This window comes from Lytechinus pictus, chromosome 13 (assembly GCF_037042905.1).
Source record: "Lytechinus pictus isolate F3 Inbred chromosome 13, Lp3.0, whole genome shotgun sequence".
Taxonomy (NCBI): Eukaryota; Metazoa; Echinodermata; class Echinoidea; order Temnopleuroida; family Toxopneustidae; genus Lytechinus; species Lytechinus pictus.
In genome coordinates this window covers 2,365,368-2,387,272 of record NC_087257.1, presented here as the reverse complement: position 1 = coordinate 2,387,272, position 21,905 = coordinate 2,365,368, and the positions used below count along the sequence as shown (strand labels likewise).

The 21,905-nt window shown below is 36.9% G+C and overlaps 1 protein-coding gene across 1 annotated transcript; it reads right to left on the bottom strand.

Moving 5' to 3' along the window:
- Window positions 1-19,636: 19,636 nt before the first annotated feature.
- LOC129274360 (twist-related protein 2-like) lies at window positions 19,637-20,588 on the bottom strand. The gene has a single exon (XM_054911185.2). The coding sequence runs from the start codon at window positions 20,251-20,253 to the stop codon at window positions 19,648-19,650; it is 606 nt and encodes a 201-aa protein (XP_054767160.1). The 5' UTR covers window positions 20,254-20,588; the 3' UTR covers window positions 19,637-19,647.
- Window positions 20,589-21,905: the final 1,317 nt, after the last annotated feature.

Below are 21,905 nucleotides of genomic sequence, written 5' to 3'. Positions count from 1 at the left end.
AAATAAATTACTTTGCAGGGGTTTTCCGGGTTCTTGTAGGGCTCAGCTTGCAATTAAGGACTTCTATTGTTGAAAATAAACAGTTGGATAACATTAAATGAAGTGGGTGACTGACTTGTCGGTCTCTGGAGGAGTGGCGGTAAGGATATTTCAGGGAATTTGTGAGTGTTTTCCTTGGATCTTCTGTGGGTGTGTGTATGTGTGGGGGGGAGGCTACATTGATGTGCGTGTGAGGAAGAATGGGTGTGATACATAATAGAGTAGCGAGCGACACAATCAACCAAAATAGTTTGGTACTAACCCCAAGCTGCCGTCTTTCCAATTTGTCACTATTACCAATTACAGTGAATCAGGTCTACATATAACATAACGAGACCTAAATCCGACCAAGGCAAGTGGGTCACAGAAAATGATATTAAAGATATTGAAAGGCACATCATTTAATAAGGGTAATGCGAGGAGAAGAAATTAAAAATCTACCAATATTAAGGGGAAGCCTCCAATACATGTACAGTACACACATACATTCATGACATTGAGGATTTAGGTTTACAATGTTTTCGGGGTTGCACAGAAAACGCATTAAAGTCACTCCATTACGCGAGGGATATTTAATTCTTCCATATTTTCAAAGGCTTCCTAGCACGTATTTTCACAAGGTTTTCCGTTTGCCAGAGTCTCCCAACTGTGGATTCTTCCATCATCTTAAATTAGTTACGGCACTCATCACTCGACACTGACTTTAATCTAGCCTCTAGAGATCTCACAAACTATCAAAGGGTATGGAGGGAATGGGCGATGGTAACGAGAAATTGGGAAGTTAAAAAAGAAACCGCCATCACCCATTTGATTCAATTTGTACCAGTAGATAGACGCATCCGCCAGGCTTTTAAAATTAATATTTCAAAAGGCCATTAGCGATCATTAGTACGCCTTAATCAATGAATAATCTCAAAGATAAAGCAATTTGTTTCGTTTTAAACAGATCGGGAATCAGGAATTCAGTTGACACTGAATTACGCCATAACAGAAAAACACGAGTCCTAATTGTTTTATCACATCATGAATGTGACACATTGAAAATGCAGTTAGGCGCTGTTGGGTGTAGGGAATAGATCATTAGTATGAATTACACCAAGGAGTACAGACTGACAGAGGTGAGTAAGCATATGTTAGGGTAGCAAGTAAGTCATGTGGATAATATTGGAAAACAAATAAAACTTTTGTTTTCTTTCCAAGCTGAATGACGTCATTTTCGTGTGAGTTAGATCGAGCCCTATGTGTCATCATGCACACCCCATGTTGCTTTCCGTTACAATACAACCGAATCCGTTCAAAAATTATTCCCATCATATTTACTCCATCCTACATGTTCTAGTTCTTGGACTTGGCCGACAATGGCGGAGAAAATCAGAAAAGACGGAACGAAATGTCAGTTCAGTCATGAATTATCTTAGCTCGCACAAACACCCTGTGTAGAGTCTATATCGACAACTGATAACTCTTGTATGCGGAAATTACAGAGTCTAGACAAGTCGATACAATCATATTTGATAGGCATTACATTTTCCTATTTGATGTGGCATGCTAATTTCTTGAAATCTTATTGAATTTTATAGGTTTGATGATCGTACCCTTGCTCGGTTGAATACCAACAATGTTTCCAATCACTTTTCAAAATGGCGTTGAACCAGGCCCGTGGGTATTACGTACACATGCACTCTCGAGATGCTGTCCTCTTCTATTTGCCTCAAGATGGAGTCTTTTTGTGAGAAACAAAATTACTAGTATGTGGGACTACATCAGGATTGACGTTGGCTATAAATACGCGGCACGGTTTGACACATTCTTGGCTTGGACAATGTTGGAGTTCCAAGGAAGAAACAAACTAAGCCTTCTTATGTATTTTGATGACAATTTCTTACACCATGCAATACAAATGATGTAGCCAATATCATTCTCATTCTAACTTCTGTGATATTCTTGCTTGATATTTACTCTAAGCTGTAGATAGGCTTACCACTAATAATAAGTCTCGACACTATTCTACCTAAAATAGAAGAAGCACAGTCAGACCTCTTCAAAATTTACCCAAATAAACATAATTGATACACGGCCAAACATAGTTACTATTTAATGCATGCATCTCTCCGTAGGACATATAATTCATGTTCATAATGTTTAATTGAACTATCAAATACATATCATCATCGTTTGAATCGAATTATTGAACAATCATCTATTACAAAGACAAAAAAGAACCTTTCCCCGAACATAAGAAAAAAATTGGACTTTCCATAGAATGTTTTCAAGAAATGCTTTGCCTCCAATCAGTCATTGAATAACAGAGATCGTGTTACATGTAAGACACAGGGGGTAGAAAGCATGTCGGGTCGTGGTATAAATCGTAACCGCATTGGCTTTAATTACTGTTATGAACTTATTACTCTCTCCATTCCCCAAACAACCTCCTCAAATATATTTGATATACACTAATACGTGTTAACATAAACAGGGACGGAGGTTATATGTTAAAACTATGATAAATTGCAGATTTGAATATATATATACATTAATTTTTTTTTCATTTCATGGCCAATCGAAAATGATTCTTTGCAGATGAATTTTCCATCAAATCAAATTTAGTTTAGATAATTGAATAAGCGAAAAATATCTACAAGACTTTAAGTGATAAAATATCATTGCTATTAAATATGAAATGAAATTTTCCCAATATTTTGGTTGCCATCAATCTCTATAAAGCCAGCTAAAAAGAGGTATTCAAATGAAATGTTTGACAAAAAATTGTTTTTAAAGCAGATACGTTGGATAACTTTATAGACCTATTCCATTTTGGATTAAGTTGTAGGTGTGAATTGGCTATGTGTGGGGACATATCTTCTTCAGGTCTGTGTTTATTTGCTCTAGCGAGAAGCGAGCAACACGTAAGCTTTCATTCCAAACAGTCTGACTGAACACCCCTGCTATGTCCCGATCATAGAGGTGATGACGTCTGGGTCAGTATAAGCCAACAAGAATTCGAGGATGATAACACATGCAAAGAATGCCCTATTGAATTGAGTGGTGGATCTGTTGGAGGGGTATGCCATTGCACCCACCCTAATTAAGCTTTACTAATAAAACGAGCCTTTTTATTTTATATATGCCGCACCCCACCCTAATGCAATACATATATCAAGGGGATAGCTGACCTACAAAATGGCGCCTTATTCTTATGCCCCACCCACCATTCCCATCCTTCCTTCCCATCACCCCCCCCCCCCCCGGAATGAGAACGTAGAATTGTAGGCCTATAGGTTTGGTTTAGCCATGGACCTACATTAGGTCTATCATGGTATAGCTGGTCAGGCATGTCAGGTATAGGTTAAAAGCTTCACGCATGAGAGGACACTCCAAAATAGCGCCGTTTGAAGAAAGGCGTGGATCCCATTGGTTTTATAAGAAAATGCCTTAGACCCTGGTAAACTCATAATAGTTTTCATGAAAATTGCATGGGAAAAGGGTCATCGTTACCATATATTAAGCAGGTTGGGCGTGCTTTAAAAATGGACCGACCAATTAACCTAGTATTGCTTTCAAACATTTCCTTGTTTTATTTTCATCTTCTGACCTGGAAGTTCCTTGCAAGCAACAATACAGATTTGAACAACGTAGCCATCAGACAAGAGACAATAATAATCGCGAATTACAAAAAAAAAATTCTCAGAAAATGGAAGGAAGGAAGGACGGGTGCAGGAGGTTACTGAATAGTTCATCAATAACCATAATTGACCTAAGATTGACCTTTATAATGGAAGGGTAGTAACAATAACCATTGTGTTGATACAGACATCAATTAAACCTGAATATTATTTCTTCATCAACAAAGTAAGTAAAAGTAACATATTATACATATAGGGGCTACTCTAAAAAGGATTAAGTGGTTTAACCTCATATGCCTATTTTCCCATAACTCCTCGGTAATTCATCGGATAAAGTATAGGCTACAGTTTATGGTTAAATTCTACAAAGCATTGGGTATACGATTTACTAAAAGTTGTTTTAGTGCCATTGACTTTCTACCTTATAATTCCCTGGTTTGTACCAACAGACAATATGTATCCTCCTTGGTCCCAACCAGGGGTGTGAGTGGTCACAAATAAAAAGATCTGAAAAAAGCTGAAGAGTGTTGAAAAAGTCTGAAATAGAAAGAGCTCCCATACTTTTTGTACAGAGGAAGGCAAAAAATAAGCTGAAATTAAGCTGAAAATCAGAACAAAAAAATCTGAAATCAGATAAAAATCTGAACTCTCACACCCCTGTTCCCAACATGGAGCTCCGTTAGTAGCTTCATGGTCCCACATTGGGTAATCCATTGCATTACACGTCATGGTTGAAATACTGGATAGATTGATGCTTTCATCATATTTTAAGCTTTTAATCTGCTAGCAATCACTGTAATGTCCTTTAAAAGCTATACATGCTCACCAGTCTCGCGAAGGTTTTGAGATTTAGGAAATAGTACTTTTGACAGTAACCTAGTCAAATTTAAACACCATCGAGTCCATTCAATATAAAAAAGCATTTGTTCATCCTTCCATGGACCCTACTTTTTAGTTGGGTCCATAATCCTTCATAGTATACAAACTTTCTCTATGGTTTGTGCTGTGTAAGGGCAAATGCGGCTAAGAATGAAATGAACTCGAAGAAAGTACAGGTGTAGCTGAGGAAACCAAACGGGTATGAATAATCCTGGAGTTCAGGATATGCGGTTCCCTGCTCAATTGACTGTGTTCCCTGAACCTCACCGCGCCAAGATCTCCTGAGCCTTGAGGGAAGCAATAGGGCGTTGGACTGTGTGAACAATGATAGCAACACTGCCAACTGTCTACGAGGTCCCGTTGTATAAAAATCGCTAATAATATATTTTTAACAAGTGCACACCTATTTATCAATAATGCGTATAGCATTTCCATTTATTTGAATCATTGAATGCTGGATAAAATATATTATGATAACTATATACGATCCAATGATAGCTTTATACGAGTCAATGGTAAGTACCATGGTAACGATCATAACGATCAAAATCAAGGGTTCCATGGTAGTTGCCATAGGATAGCGAAGAGACCTTAATCATGATAACAGTAACTTTATATACTGAACTAGAAAATATAAATTGATTTTGCACACTAAATGAATTTAAATATAAATTCAGTAATAAAAAGCTGAACAAAAAGTAGTCGTGTAGCGATTTCTACTCAATGAGCATGATGAGAGTGGTAAATACGCGGAACAGCATCCAAAACTCTCTTGAAGATGTTGAAAGTAAACTATAAGTTCTGTGAAATACGAAAATAACTCAACTCCCCGTCATATTGTAAACGCCAGAGACATGGCACAGATCTTTCCAGATCACAAAATCTGGACTTACAGGTCCTTTGTCCAGAACTCAACCTATGTAACCTGCAGTAAAATTGTCATGGTATGAAAAAAAAAATTTACACTCAGAATAAAAGTGGTTGATGAAATATGAATTTGCTCCGGGTTTCTCAATAGTCATAGTGATCCTTATTGGTCAAACCATGGACATGGTCAAGCAGTCATACCCAGAGAGATGCACATTGGGACCCGGCATCGGGAAGGCTTCACTTCCGGTATTGATCTTTTATGATTTTATGAGTTTATTTCAGTTCAAAAGCATAACGTAAACATAATTACTTCAAACAGTGAAGCTGCCAAGATTTATTTTTCTAGGAACAGTGGAGGTACCAACTAAAATTCGTTCTCTGGGAATCTAACAATTTCTTCTAGATCATCCTGCTTGTTTCGTCTCAAACACGACTCAAGGAGGACCATACCGGATCTCAACAAGTACCGGTCAATTTCCAAACCGGGTGACTGCGGCCATTGAAGAGGAACCTTTTACTTTCATGGAGGATGCTGTCTTCAGCGTCCCTTAGAATGCATCCAGGATCTACCATGTCCCGTGATAGTTGCATCATGTCAAGTAGGAGGAGACCGAGGGAGTATCCCGGTGAGGGTTCCCATGCAAGGCTCTCGATGAAAGACGTGACACATGGTCTGGATGAATTTCCTGATAACTGCTTGACTAACCGATTGAGACGGGAGTGATTAGTGTATTGTCAGTTACTCTATTATCATCGGTGAAGACGAAAAGTTCATTTCAGTTCAACCCAGTTCACCACTCTACAGCTTAAGACATCGATGTAGATGATACCAATAATTAACCTTCCACGAATCATTTCATAATCCTGATGTAGTTGCATGCTTGTCTTTTATTTGTAGTTTCTACCTCTACTTCAACATTTTTTTGCAGTGGTTCAAATCAAAACCCATTAAGCAAATGGATGAGGGGATATTAATAAAATGGCTTCTTCATGATTCATATCTAGCGGAAATAGATTGACTTTATAATTCACATTATAAATCAAAATTTAATGTAGGATAGCTACCTACTTCATCGTTTTCATCACACGATTAGGAAACATTTCAAAGTATGGATTGGTGTTCAAATATCAAAGATAATTAAGACGAGGCATACGTGATCATGATGATACTTGACGAAAAGTTTTGTAAAATAATTTAGACCAATCGATGATTCAAAAGAATTATGGGTGTGAATCTCGTAGCAATTATTTTTTTTTACTATGCATTGTAGGTATGACAGGCACACGCAGAAGAGGAAAGCTGGGTCATAAATCTTAAAGATATTCTCGAGACCTTGACCCTAAAATTAAAACAGAAATCCACGACCCATCCGTCTCATCGTTACTCAAACAATGGAATACGTTGAGGAAGGATTAGAATAGAAATGTGAGATGATGAAGATGAATGAGGAAGACATCATTATTATATAGAGGTCATTACCACTTCATCACAACAGGCTTTGGAAAAAGTGTTGATCAAGAAGCTGGCCTTTTAGTTGGTCAAAATAGAAAAATTGTTCTTAAAGGGATGCTCCGCGGGCTAAAGAAATTTGTATCTTAGAGTAAAATTCACAGAGCAAAATGCTGAAAATTTGATCAAAACCGGATAACAAATAACGAAGTTATTCAGAATTTACTCAAAATCATTAATCGCTTCGATTAATCGCTGACTATGCCATTGCTTTGTAAAACCAGATATTCAATCGTCATTTATGTATGATTTAATTCACAGAAAACACAACCGAAACAATAAAAACATTGAAATGCGTTATGTTGGCAATAAAATCTTAATTCCAAAAAAGATATCATTTATTAATTATGCGTGGTTATATCATGTTCATAACCCCTGACCATAACTAATGTGACGTATAAAGCTCCCAATCCAATGTGTAGAGTGCTCAATGTGTATGAAGAAAGAATCATCTTGTTTGTCTGAAGTCAAAAATAGTGGGGAAGATTTGGTATTACTGGTTAGTTTTCACTGTTTGCATTGTTTGCAAATACATTTATTTTAGCATTCTTTTACACTTTCTAGTACTTAGAGATAGGTCTTTGTCAGGGTTTAATTGTCAAAATATACTCATTACCTTTAAAGCATATTAGTGGACGGAAATATAAAATGATTGACTATTTAATGGCGCGATGGGAAATCACTCATCTAGCTCACTCCTGAAGATCAGTCTTGTCAAGGCTATGGCAGCTGCAAAAATCCAACCAGAAAGTAAATTCGTTCTTTTAAAACATAGGCCAGTAAATGAATACTTTCCACGTAGGATATGTATTTGTTTCCCAGCGTTAAACCTAACACTAACATGACGTTACAGATTGTGATGGTGAAACAACAACTGCTCTGAAACAATACACCTTCATTCAATGGATGCAGGAATCTTTTGAATTTACAAGACAGAATGGTAACATGACAAGAAAATCGTATCTGGTATCAAAGCGAAGGGTTTCCAGAGAATATTTGAGCGGTAATCTTAGCCGTCTTTGATGTCAGATTTACGATTTTAGCCGAGATTTCTTCAAAATTACCCTGTGGATCAAACGAAAGGAGAAAGCGAAAAATGGGGCAACGACATTGCCCCTGCGAGGCGACCTCCAAACTCCACAAGATTTGATTGCTATCAATTGTGTCACAAGTCGTAAGGTATAACTGGGCTAGCTTCCTATTTTGACGACCCCCGTTAGGTGGATAGAATTCCCTTGACTGTTCTGGGGGTTAAGAATTCGCCTTACACAAACTTCAATCTAAGGACAGAAAATCCTCCTTCATTATGGAAGAGATCCTTCCTCTTTCTGCTTCGTTTTATGTGGAAGTGAGATAGGTTGAAGGAGCACGCCCCTACATCCCTTGGTATGGTTCTGACCCCGGTGAGCCCCGGAGCCCTTGGCCATCAGCCCCCATCAGGGACCGTCAAAAACGTGTCTGTGTAGGCATATAGTAGAGAGATGATGGTGATGATATTGATAAGAATTGTGGTATCATAGGCCGTAGTAAATGAATTTGAACATGGACCAATGGTAACCATAAATGGTCAACACATTATTCGTCAAAAGTTGCCTATAGCTAAAATGATGACTTTTAATAAGCTTCGAAAAAAATTCATTGATATCCGAATGACATGATTAGACTGAAAACCAAATGCTCATAAAGAGGTAGATAACGAATCACTTCTGCTATAATATTACTATAGCAACGGCTTAATAGTTCTAAATTTGAATCACTTTATGATTGTTTTCTCTATATTTTAGGGCTTAGTATTTTCTTCTCTTTTTTCCTCTTGATTCACGCACGGATCTTGACTGTGGAACTCTTTTTTACTGAAAAACTTGTCTTTGCCTTTAAGTTCCTTCGAGATCGCATCATTCTAGAGATTTAGTTGGTGTAGAAAGGGGTTGTCAAGAAAGCCGTTTTGCCTTACAAACTTCATTATACCGACAAGGTATCTACCCTGGGGTCATTCCATCCGACCCTCTCCCGGGTCAAGACCCCTTCTCCTCATCATTTACCATAAAAAAAATCGAAAAGTAGCATGTCCAGGTAGATTTGCCTAAGGAGGGGCAAAATGTATCTGGAAGCATGGGAAGTGGAACGTTGGGATTTCAAAACCACTTCCATAATCAATACTATCTCATATAGCCACTTCAGTTTTAATATGTCTTCTGATCATGCTGATTGACCCTGCATACCATCGACCAACATCATTATTACCCCTCCCAACCCGAGCGCATGGCTAGATGGCAGAAGGTCTAATATTTGGTATGATTCGACCAGGGATTGAACTCATGATCTACCGGTCAGAGCCACCATGTCCGATAGGCCTAAATATAAATGGGGACCGGTACAGCAAGGCGAGGGAACTGTATTCTCCCCCAAGAGGGCACACCACCCATACCCCCCCCCCCTTGATGTACCAAATTGACCCTTGACTCTGATCTATCACGATTTCCTCAGAGCGAAAGGCTTTTCTTTCACCGCCCTGGAATTCTGCTATGAAACCCAAACCTCAAACTTTCTTTGTTTTACAGATCGGACTGCAATAAGATTATTGGAAGACTTCTCACAAAGAAACAATAATAGATGTTTGGTTAACTTAGCTTACCATTCTTTGTAAGTCACGTATTTGTTTCATTCTCATTCATTTAAATAAGAAAGACGTTGACCACTGCAAATACAAAAGGTTAATTCTGAAACAATTTTCAGAGTTTCAGAGTTTCAGAACTTGTTGATGATGCTCCTGTGCACGCAATGGCTAGTTGGTAAATTGCATAGATTTGACCACATTAGGAATGATCAGTTGTACCAGACTTTTCAAAGATTTGATGTTCCACAACAGTATGATGGCAAATTTTATTTAACATGTTTAAGTAGTAATGAAGTATCAACTGACTTTTAAGACGTCAAACTTGAATAAAACTTACTTTAGTAACATCTCATTTTAAATTCATTATCGTGATTTTGTCGTATAGTCGACATGTATGTCAACATCATTCTGATACTGTGATACTACTTTCCATTCTTCTACATTTTAAGTAGAAACAGACATCAGATTTGCAAGATTAAAAATGTAGTGAATTTATTACAATTGTGTAGTACCAAAGAAAATATCAATGATAAAAGTACGCCTTCCTCAGTGTAATTTCAAAACATAAACTACGCCAAATTAATCATTGAAAAAATAAGACCTAATTCTAGTATTGGTGGAATGATGTCAATCAAGATAATGGATTCTATTGTTGAACTATGAAGAGTGGACTATTTTCTATGAGAACAATCATCATAAATTGCTAGGCAGCATGGCTCATGTTCTTATTTCAATAATTCTGTTTTTCGCTTTTTATAAAAAAAAATGAAGTAAATCACGCTTTATGCTTTGTTCTACAGTGTCGACCTCAAATCATCTATTTCAGAGAGACGTTCCAATGATATTGGGGAACCAGTATCTAAAAAAATATCTGCAAGTATGATTGTAAAATACAGGCATAATTCAATTATGATATTCATGTTTGTCAGTTACCTCATTAATCATGTTTTACATCTAGATGCTTTGTTCCATTCCCGACCCCTAAATCTCTAGTAAATGTAGGCCATATTCATTTCCGAGAGATGTTCAAGCACATCATCACATCAGAGTCAATATCCTTAATCAGAATCAATGAAAATATAATCCAATAATGATATCCATGATTATCAACTGCTTCAAATGAAATATGTTTTCCAAGAGGATGTTTTGTTCTTGTATTGGCCTACATCATTCATAAACATGGGCCGTAATTTCTGCGATATGTTTTGGTGTATTACCTCTCTCTTCCACCATTGTGTGGGGAGAGAGAAGTTCTTTCGAAGCAGATGGCAGAATGAACAGGACTAAGTCCGTCGGATTCCCACGAGATATTTCAGTGGATTAGGAAAGATGATGAGACCCAAAGTCACAATGCCTCACTGTCAAGTTCAAACCTAAGTTAAAGAGACACATGCCTTTCACTCCCATGACCATTCCAAAATAAAAACAACAAAGGGACGTGTTTTGTCTTTTCTTTTTAAGTTTTATGTAATTAGCCAAGTCACAAAGCCCTAAATCTGAAGATCTCTTCGTTCCACGACAACAGACCCAACCGAACAAAATAACAAGGTTGAAACTGGGTTTTAAGAAGAAAAACTAAAAATGCCTGAATTTTAAATTTTGGGATATCTCTTTTCTTTACTAAACTTCGAAATTATATTTATGATAATATATATTTACATTTATATCTAATATATATTTATAAATAACCAAAGAGGAAATTAATAACATACACAATGACCAACATTAAAAAAAACCTTGGTACTAAGTTCAAACCAAGTTTTAGGATATTTTGTCAAAGAAGCTAATACGAACCTAAAATTAAAACTCCTCACGAACATTGTAATGACATCAACATAACAAACGTGGTTCTAACTTAATCCCCCCCCCCAAATAATAACCAAGTCACAAATGGGCCCGACTATTTTCAAGTTAAAATGACGTTAAAAGACAAGTTCAACCCAACAAAAAGTTCATTTGAATAAAAAGACAAAAATCCAACAAATATAACACTGAAAATTTCGTCAAAATCGGATGTAAAATAAAAAACTTATGACACTTTTCACTTTCGCTTAATTTCACAAAATAGTTATATATGCACATCTTGGTCGGTGTGCAAATGAGGAGACTGATGACGTCATCCACTCACTATTTCTTTTGTATTTTATTATGTGAAATATGAAATATTTTAATTTTCTCCCCATTGACAATGAAAGAAAAATTAATTCTTCCCTGAACATGTGGAATTAGCATTGATTAATATTACATGGTTCAGTCAAGTTGGTTCTTATCGTCAAATCTGTAAAAAAAAAAAAGAAATATTGTATAATTCAAACAAAAAAACCAAAAGAAATAGTGAGTGAGGGACATCATCGACTGTCTCATTTGCATGTCACTGAGTTGTGCATATCACTGTTTTGTGAAAAATAAACGAAAATTTATTTATGTCATAACTTTCTTATTTTACATCCGATTTTAATGAAATTTTTAGCGTTATGCTAGTTTGATTTTTCCTTATTTATTCAAATCTACATTTTTCTTGGGTGGACTTGACCTTTAAAGAGACACCATGATCAGTCCCAATCAGCTCCAATCCGAAAAAAACTTCTAAAAAAACCCCCGTATTTTTCAACTACACGAACAAACTATTCTACACAAGGGATACCTCCCTCGTTGGTGGCAAGGAGATAATTATTTCCATAGTTTAAGCCATGGTTGGAATCGGGGGGGGGGGGTTAAGTGCACGTGTATCCCATTTGCCCCCCCCCCCCCCTCAACGCCTCAATGTCTCATGGAAGTGAGGATAGGTCCCCTTGCCAGTGAGGTTCAAAATCAGCTCAAAGGGAACTTTAAGACCAAGTAGTAGTAACGCGAAGAGATATGCCGGAACTGCTGAATGCTTTGCATTTGCAATCGAATGAAACTCTTATGACATCATGGGTAATGTCAAGAAAGATATAATTGGATATTTACAATTGATTTCAACTGTTTATACACTGTTTGCGATAGAATAAGTAGAAGTTACACTTAGTTTGATAGTATCTTCTTTTGAATGTTGCAAGCCATCGACCGGATACGAACCATAAAAGTTATACACTGCATGCCTATGAACAACGCGCGTGTTGGAGCCGTTTGATGATACACAAATATGACAACCATATGTAACTGGCTGTTCAACAAAAGTTTGAAGTAACAAATGCTAAATCATAATTAATTGCTAAATGATAATACTACACATGAGTTTAATTAGTTAAGTTAACCCGACTCTTTGAATTCAATTATTCTGTTATAGGTTCCTGACTATCTTGAGTTTGTAGAATTTTATTTCTTTTAGCTTTTCATAACAATCAAATCAGGTGAGCAATTCTTTATTTTTGTTCTACTTTTTGATTCACCCAACAAATGAAACAAAAACTCTCAGTTGTCTTTTCAAATTTCAGTCATTTCTTGTTCCACGTGGGCCTACTTCCTTAAACTGCAAACACAGGGTATATGATTTTGTTTGAATTCTAGCGTTGTTTGCAAACAAAGAATAATGTATTTTCCATATGAATTTCAAGAGTCTTTATACCCCCACGTTACTCTCAACATTAATTTCAACTTTCTCCAATCTCTTAAAAAAATTTAATCTGATATCACAGCTTTTGAATCCGCCTATATCCGAGGTATCAATAAAAATAGAACGAAAGACTTCCCATTGACCCAGATCTTGTGCTACTTTCGTATAACCAGAAATTATTTTTTTCTACATTCTACGGTACAGGATTTGGGGAGCGGAGAAGGTGTGGAGTGCATTATGGTCCTATTTCGTAATCGTACGTTCGTTATCATGGTCATCTTATTGCTTGAAGGGGGTGGGGCGGGGGAGGGGTGGAGGTGCTCCCCATCAATTAATTAATATTTGCTACCGGGTATACTCGTAGCGTACAATGTGTCTTACTACAACAGAATTCTTTAAAGTAAACTGTTTGAAAATAGAAACGCAATGCTGCCGGCGCAATTCATCTAAATTCATATATTCTTTCCTACACGATGCGCATTAATTTTGTTCCAATAAAATACAAAATGACCCTTTATTATTATATAATTAAATATAAATATCATCTGTCTGGGTGAATGCCTAAATAATTCAATTATAATCTGAAGAAGTTTACGACTAAATTTAGTTTATCTTTTATTTTATCATTATTCTCAAAGCCGTTTCGACTAGAACTTAACTTATTACCATTTCCTCTCTCTTTTAGTGTTGATTTTATTGATTTTCATTCACTCGGTAAAGAAGGTTTTCTATCTCTGGAATGCGTGTGAAATTTTTCGATTAAAATGCGTGTGAATTTTTTCGATTAAAACAAAACTGCTTTTCAGATTAAATTGACGTCGAAGAGAAATAAGCACAAATTACTTGTAAAGTTGTATTTTGAGCGAATCGCACTCTTCCAGTCTACACGATGAGGAATATGTGGATGACTTCGGCAGCAGTCAGTACTGTCAGACGCTTGTCAACGGAACATCTGTGAGATCATTGTATCGCTTAATTGGACAACATGTTGCGTTTGGCCGGGTTATCTGCAAATCACATTGACACATACGCCTTCCTATTTGAGCCTTGTTTAGGGTACAAATGAATGCTGATTATCTCTGGCTATGTCTGTAGATTGAATTGCTTCACCACCTGAGAGAGTTCCCTCTAGGAGTTTCTTTTGATCTGCTCTACAGGTTTCTATTGGATAACAACCCAAGTTCCAACAGTGAGAAAATGACATCACGTATGTGCTTGTACTTGTAAATATTATGGGCAGACGCGGTTTTCTGCAAGAAATATCGTACATGTACTTTTTTGTTACGAAATTTTCAGAAAGCCCTACATGATTTAAGAACATAAAATAGATTACTCGCCTTGTGGTGCTCGAAATTTATTGATTTGAAAAAGGGAAAATGAAACAAAGATGATAAGCTGAATTGCATATCGAGGGGCGCGTTGTGAATTGTGGCACCCCCAAAAATGTTCCATGACCAAGGGGGGGGGGGTAATGAAAGAAAGGGAAGTAAAATATAATAACATTTTCTAATAACGTCAAATGTTTATAATTTCATTTCTAAATGGTCGAAATTTCGCTCGATCGCGATTTTTTAAACAGATATTTTTCCCCTTACCCCATTATGACCTGTACCCTTAAAGTCTTTAGCTTATTATTTTTAATGATTTTTTTTTCCATTCCATTCATCATTGATTTAATCAAATAATGCTTCAAGCAAAATTTTCAAGTCATAATTTGGATGTTTCACCGTGGCAGGCGCCGTGATAGTTCAGCGTAGTCTTTGGACGAACAACCATCCCCAGTTCCATATTCGATCACAGGACTTGAATTCCGGGCCGGTTGACTCCTGGGCTACCCTGCTATGTTTTTATGGGTTTCTGTACAAATAAATACCTCTACATAATAAATCAGTCATCATGGAGCAATCTTAATGATATGAAAATACTTGAAGTTTGATTGGTGATTAATGAACTGACCTTGGGGTATATATTTTTAACGTAACGAGCAACAGGCATTGTGATGATTGCGGTATATGGTTAAAATAAAATAAGACCCAGTTATTGATAGGTTCGTATGCAAATGGCCCTGCGGAATCGAAATTGCTTTTATTCAATATATATTTTCTGCTCTGTATCTATTTTATTTCATTCTATTTATCCATCAAGAAGTATGCAATTTCTTTTATTTCATCATTAATATTATTATCGTTTCATTTCTAATATTGGCGCTGGAATCTCAGGAGCGGGGAGCTTAGATAACGCCTAATCGCCTAACTATTAGTAATGAAGCCGAGAAAGCATTATAGGCATGTAGTCTAATATATAAGAATAAGAATAATAGAAATAAAGATGTTCAAAATGCACTGCCAAGACCAATTTTTTCATCGACACTAGCACATTAGGAAGTCAAAGTTCAACACAGAGCGAACAATGTTAGTTACTATGGCAACGATAGGTGGTATGTTAATATGAGAACGCAAAAACTTCTAATTTCATTTGAATGTAAACATGAAATGCATCAAAGTTATGAAACTATTAGATGACTTTTTTGTAATTTCAGGATTTTACGAAAATTTTAAACGACAGAGGACATGGAGGAAGAGATTGGAAATAAAATGTTTACACGAACATAATTGGAAACCATATCATTTGAAATACTTTTCAATAAATAAATGATTTTGGTTTAAAATATATTATATGATAATCTTACTATTTGACCACTGCTGGAATAAATGAATAATAAGTTATAAAAAACTGATAATATTTAAATAAATAATTAAAGCGTCAGAAATCCACGTCATCACTTTACAATCTGAAGACTAGAATTGTTTTATTCATTCTAAAAAAAAGAAAGCAAGAAACGGTCCCAATCAATGGAGTAGAGTCCTGCTCATTTAAGATAATTTCCCTTTTTCAGAACAAAATGAAAAAATCTTAACTAATCCCATGCAAATCACGTAAATCGCTTCTTCAAGAAAAGGTTTGTTGAATGTTTGGCGCAAATCACTTAATATTCTTCAATTCAGCTATTTTAGCAAGTTCTTTCATTAGAAGGTTCAATTCTCAATAAAAGAAAGTCATCAATTTGAATTGTACGATAAAAGTAGATTGCAAAAAAAAACGTGATTTTTTTTTCTCCCATCCTGAAATGGATTCATTAGCGTTATAAATGTTTGTTCGTCATATTGCAATGTCTGGAAAAAAATATTTAAAAAAAAGCTCTGAAGAAAATTCGATTAGAGGGCAAAATGCCACGTTACAGATACAGAGGAAAGGTGATTATCGGGTGTAGAATTGTGGGATATGTCGTTCATATCCTCAGAAAAATGACAAGAAATCTAAAAAACTAAGACAAAATCAGAAATATCGGGAAAGAAAAAAAAAAGATTGATTTGGTTTGGATGACAAGATGGGGAAGGAAAGCGTGTCAGAGGAGAGGAATAGAAAACACGTGAAAGTGGGTTTATTCCTCATATGGGTAGCTAGACAGGGAGGATGGGGGATAAATAATAACATATGTGAACGGCGATCGGAGTCAATTAAATATCTCGCATTCACAAGTTATTTTCATAAATGAATATGATAGTATTTGGAGTAGTACCCAATGAATCATCCTGAGTTACGGCCTAAACATTGCTGCTTGAACATCCCCTCTCCCTCTAACAGTGTCAAACTGACACTACAATATGTTTGAAAACTTTTCATCAAACTTGATGATATTGTTCGAACTAAGTTTGTAATGCCAACGATTGTTTTGCTTTGTTGTTTTTTATTGTTATCATATCCACAGTGGTAGATCGGGGGAAGGGGGTATGGGATTTAACCCCCCCCCCCCCTCCCCTCCTTGCACTCCCGTAAAAAGGGAGAGGGGATCAAACTCCAGAACACCCTGACCGAGGATCGCGCAAGAACAGTGGAGGATGGGGCAGTACGTCGTAGCTCATCGTCAGAAGGTCAAATCAACTGGTCAAACCTCCTCTTGGCAAAAAGCTAGATCCATCCCTGATCTAGCCTGGTATGAATATCATTTAGGCCTAATTGTCATTGTATGTGATTGGAAAATCAATAAGTTGTATAATGCCATGAAAATGAACACATCAACCATGTCACCATGGAGCTGTTAGCTCTATATTAGATGCAGAATATGACTATGGTCATTATGGTGCACAGTATTCATAAAAAAACATGTTATTCGTAATCATTTATGATTAAATTAGTTATAAACAATCACATCTGCCGAGATTCTCAAGTTATAAAACAATCTACTTGCTGTTGTTTTTTTTTCTAGAGAAGTTGAACAGCTTGAAACGAAGCATACATCCTCAATTTTTTTTATCATTTCATTCAAAATAAACAAAGATTTAAATTGCTGACCATTCATGTAAATTGTAAATTCTGCCAATCCAAAATTAAAAAGGAAAATGAAAAAAAGAAAATCTTACTGTAAGCAGAAAAAGTGATAATGTCAATAGTACAAGATATAAATAAGCGATCAAATAAACAAAAGAATATTCACTCTACAACAAAGCTGCAATTTCCACTTTTTCTGACATTTTCTGAGCTAACTGGCTAATGCATTGATTTATACAACAGGTGTTGAACACGATAGACAAACGATGATTGTTCTATATTTATCACCATTCATATTTCAATGACGAATGTCAGATCAAAGAGGGATTATTGAAGGTTTTAATGATGCAAAAGAGGCTCATCACTTCTAGCTTTGTTTTGATTGTCTCCCCTTCCCACCATCATGACCATGCAGTGATCCATAACGAGGCATAATAATTAATTGTATTTAGTCAGATGAGCTAAATTGTAATTACACGGGGTGATTATCAAAACAACTGATCACTCACAATGAATCTATATGATTAACAATCGCTTCTTATAAAATATTCTTATTATTTTTGAAATAGTTAAAATGGCGGAGTAAAAATTGTTAAATGACTGTTCAGGGACATCATCATATCCAATCTGATTCAATTTATAATTTCAGAATCCTGGTAAGCCCTTAGAATGAATTTAATAATAGGAAAAGGGGACTATCGTCATAATAATACAAAAATTACAAAGGAAGAGGAAGAGACGATCTTCGAATAACAATTTCTAAACTCGCGAAAGATCTTTAACTTTGACCATCGTTTTATTATCAACGTTACTTTCACACCAGCGACGGAATTTTAGAGAACGGCAGAACGTAATTTATCAAAACAAAACACAACACATTGTGCCATTGTGGCATATACGACTTGTTGCTTGTTGAATTAACATTAGAAATGGTAACAAGTAACCAGAATCACATGGTAAAACCATGGTAAAACCATAGCTCAATGGTAAAACTAAACAGGTTTGGACCATAAAACCTCCCTGGTAAAACTAAAGTATATATTTTGCACCTAATATGATTTTATTATTTTGGTGACAACGTAGCATTTTCCAGGAAATAATGTTGAGAAAAGTGCTTCATCCATATGTCCGATTTTTCGATTAGTTGGATAACTATTAGATTACATTTTTACTCCTGTATAAAACTATTATGAAACCAACGATTTATTCTGAAATATATTTAGGCCCACCTGAGATAGCATAATTATATTGACAGATTTGGATATTGGTTAGGTTGCTAGAATGACAAGTGAATCAGGGGCGGATCCAGCTTTTTATAAAGGGGGGGGGGTTGGGGTGGTATGCGAGGGAGCGTAGCGACCGAGTCCAAGCGAGCGGAGCGAGCGAGGTGGGAGGGGGGTGTCCCCCCTCCCACAGTAGGGAAAATTTTTGAAAATCTGTGTGTGAAAATGGCGTTTTCTTGCATCTAATAAAATTACAAGTTAAAAAAAAAAGATAAGATTAAAAAAATGGTCCCCGGATTTTTTTTTTTGGGGGGGGGTTGCAACCCCCCCAACCCCCCCTCTAGATCCGCTTCTGTGAATATAATAGATGACTCTGATAGATGACTCTATAAAATGAGCAGAGGAATCGAGCCTGACGTTAAACTGCATTTCAAGTAAATATCTTATTTGAATTCAAAATCATCACGACATGATTATTACTAGATTGATTAGTTTTACAGGGTGCTACATAAGCACTTGCCCGATTGCCCGGGGCAAGTAAAATTCTCAAAGTAGAATGACCAAAATTAGGGTCCTAATTTTGGTCATGGCAGGCAAGATAAAATCATTTTGGAAAAAGAAATGCAATAGCAAAGTAGATCAGTTCATGTCAAAAGAGAGAAAAAGGTCAAAAACCGCAAAACCTTCTTTTAGAGAGGTAAAACTTTTTTCCAATGAGTTTTTCGGGCAAATGTACTAGATATTTGGGCAAGTATATTCCAACTATTTAAAAATTTACTTGCCCGACTAGGCAAGTGTTTCTAAAAAGTTATTCCCGATGGACCTACATTACATGGTTTTACCATATTTAAAGTTTAGTTCATTCGTATTAAAGAGCGAATGAAGAAAGGAGAACGGTAGCATAGATTTTTGAAAAAAAATATAAAGCATGCGTTCGAGATCATGGAGATGGATAAAAACTAATTCTGTGAAACGAAATATTAATAACAATTATTTTTGCTCACCTGTACAATATTGTTTTATCGATGTGATGCCATGCTATTCCAAGCTCCTTCCATCCTCCATACTGAGAATGCATAGCTAAGTCTTTCATGAGCCATGTATGTACAGCTACCCACCATCTTTTGGTCTTCTTCATCACTCTTTAAAACTTGAAACAGAAAGTCAATATATCGAGAAGCTAGCTTCAATGTCTGTATTTTACTCAGTTTATCTGAGGGTAATGTCGGGATGATTTTACGAAGATTTGCGAAGGCATCATTTAGTGATTGAGTGCGTTGTCGTTCTCGTACGTTGGCGAGGACGCGTTGATTCTGAAGATCTTCGAAAGATTGTGGTCCTTTTCGCCTTATTTTATGCGACAGACTCCCGCTGCCCGTCGACGAGCCGTCATCGCTGCTGTCACCGAGCTGACACTCATCCTCGCCTTCCGACTGCCGATATCGTCGCTTTCGTCCGTATCGATGCTGCTTCATGGGATCGTCTTCCAACTCGAAATGCTCTCGGAGATCGAGCTGTGGTTCGCGTTTGACATCGAGGTCATCGCATCGTCCATTCAAGTATTTCATGCCCCCTCCTCCATTCGTCATCACATTATCGTGGTTCATCTTCGGCGCGTGAACCATTTCCCCGCCGATGTATTCTCGGGGGTCGTACTCGTACCCTCCGCAGTAAACACCAGGAAAGTTGGTAGTGGTGGGGTAGGATGAGGCGACTGCAGTCTTCCACCGGCTTTCGTCGTAGGCATAGACACCGTTGGTGACTCCTCCCGAGCTAGTCCCTCCTCCACCGTAACGAACAATGTGATCTGTGGTCGAGGCTAGACCAGTCGATGCTTGATGTCGACTGAAAGGATGCACTGTCGAGGTCCCCGTCAGAGAATTCACTGAAAGTAATCAAAAAGAGTAGCGAAAATCAGCGGGTCACCTCTTATGATGGTTGATTTGTCGCGCGTGTTTAGTTATCGGCACCGTATGTCGCTTATGGCTGGCGTGCGATGGTGAGGTGCTGTGGGCCTCGCGGCATGCAAGGAGAGGCGGGGCTTAGGCAAATATGACTGTCACTTTGGTTTTCTACCAATCCCTTAGGCTTGTTGAATCCCCTTTCTCCCTCTCTTATCCTCGATGACCTCTCAACCCACCCCCTAAACCTTGGCTTTATGAGTTATTAAACCCGCTCCTTCTGTCCCTCCCTGCTTCTCTCCCCCTCCCTCCTCCTCTCTCCTTTCCCCTCCCTTTTATCTCCCTCTTTCGCTTTCCCTTCTTGCCCCTGCCCCCCTCTCTCTTCTTTACCCACCTCACCCCTCCTCCTTCTCGTCCTTGCTTCTCCTGTTTTGGGCCTTAAACTTCTCTCTATCTCACTTTCATATTTTTTTTCCTTACAAAACACAAAACATAAACATATAGAAATTGTTGGTTTTTTGTAAAATAAAAAAAATCTTTGACAGAGATAATCCCCTTTAATTCCCTTGTAATCCTCTCATTAACAAAAAATCAATATAACATGGAGATGGTTGAAATTACCCGTTTCCTGGGTTTGATTTTGATTTTGTGTCACTAAAAAAAACTGTATACAACATTTGTGAATAGATGGTATAATAACATGAAGAGATGTTCATCTCAACAACGTACACTCTCATGCTTTAGAATAATTCTAGATAACTTTACTGGTACTAAATAGGTTAACTTTACTGGTTTTCACAAATCTTACACGAAAATAGTTTTTTTTTTAAATCTAATTCGGGAACAATTTCTGCATCGGAAAAAATATTGCTGAAACATTTGAGAAGCAAGAAACGTCTTGACAAATCTTATTCACAATTCAAGACTATGCATCTATCTACCCATGAACTTGACTTGTGAGCGAAGACACTGCCGTGGAGAGCCGGTCCCACTGGACTCAGCTTTCCGCTATCATTATTGGTGACTCACTACATGATAAAACATCGTGAAACAAAGCTTTCCTCACAAACACACACATTTATTGTGCCTCCTATATTCTATTTATTTCCCTTCAAAATGTTACTTTCTCTCTCCGAGTTCCCGCATGCATGGCAAGTGTTGTACTGTTTGATTCAACAGCTAATGGAAACGAATTGACTGCGCATTGAATATGTTGAATACAATCATAATTATATTACTGTATGCTATCATTATGAAAACATTTTCAGATAAAGTAAGATGGAAAGAAATATATTATTTGTATCTGGAGATAAAATGATTTCACCTCGTTCGTGGAAAGAATGGCCTAGAACGACATTTATGTTACCCTCTCACAG

What these genes read in the sequence shown, in the direction of transcription:
- LOC129274360 (XM_054911185.2), bottom strand. Translation starts at nt 20,253, where the DNA reads ATGGTTCACGCGCCGAAGATGAACCACGATAATGTGATGACGAATGGA.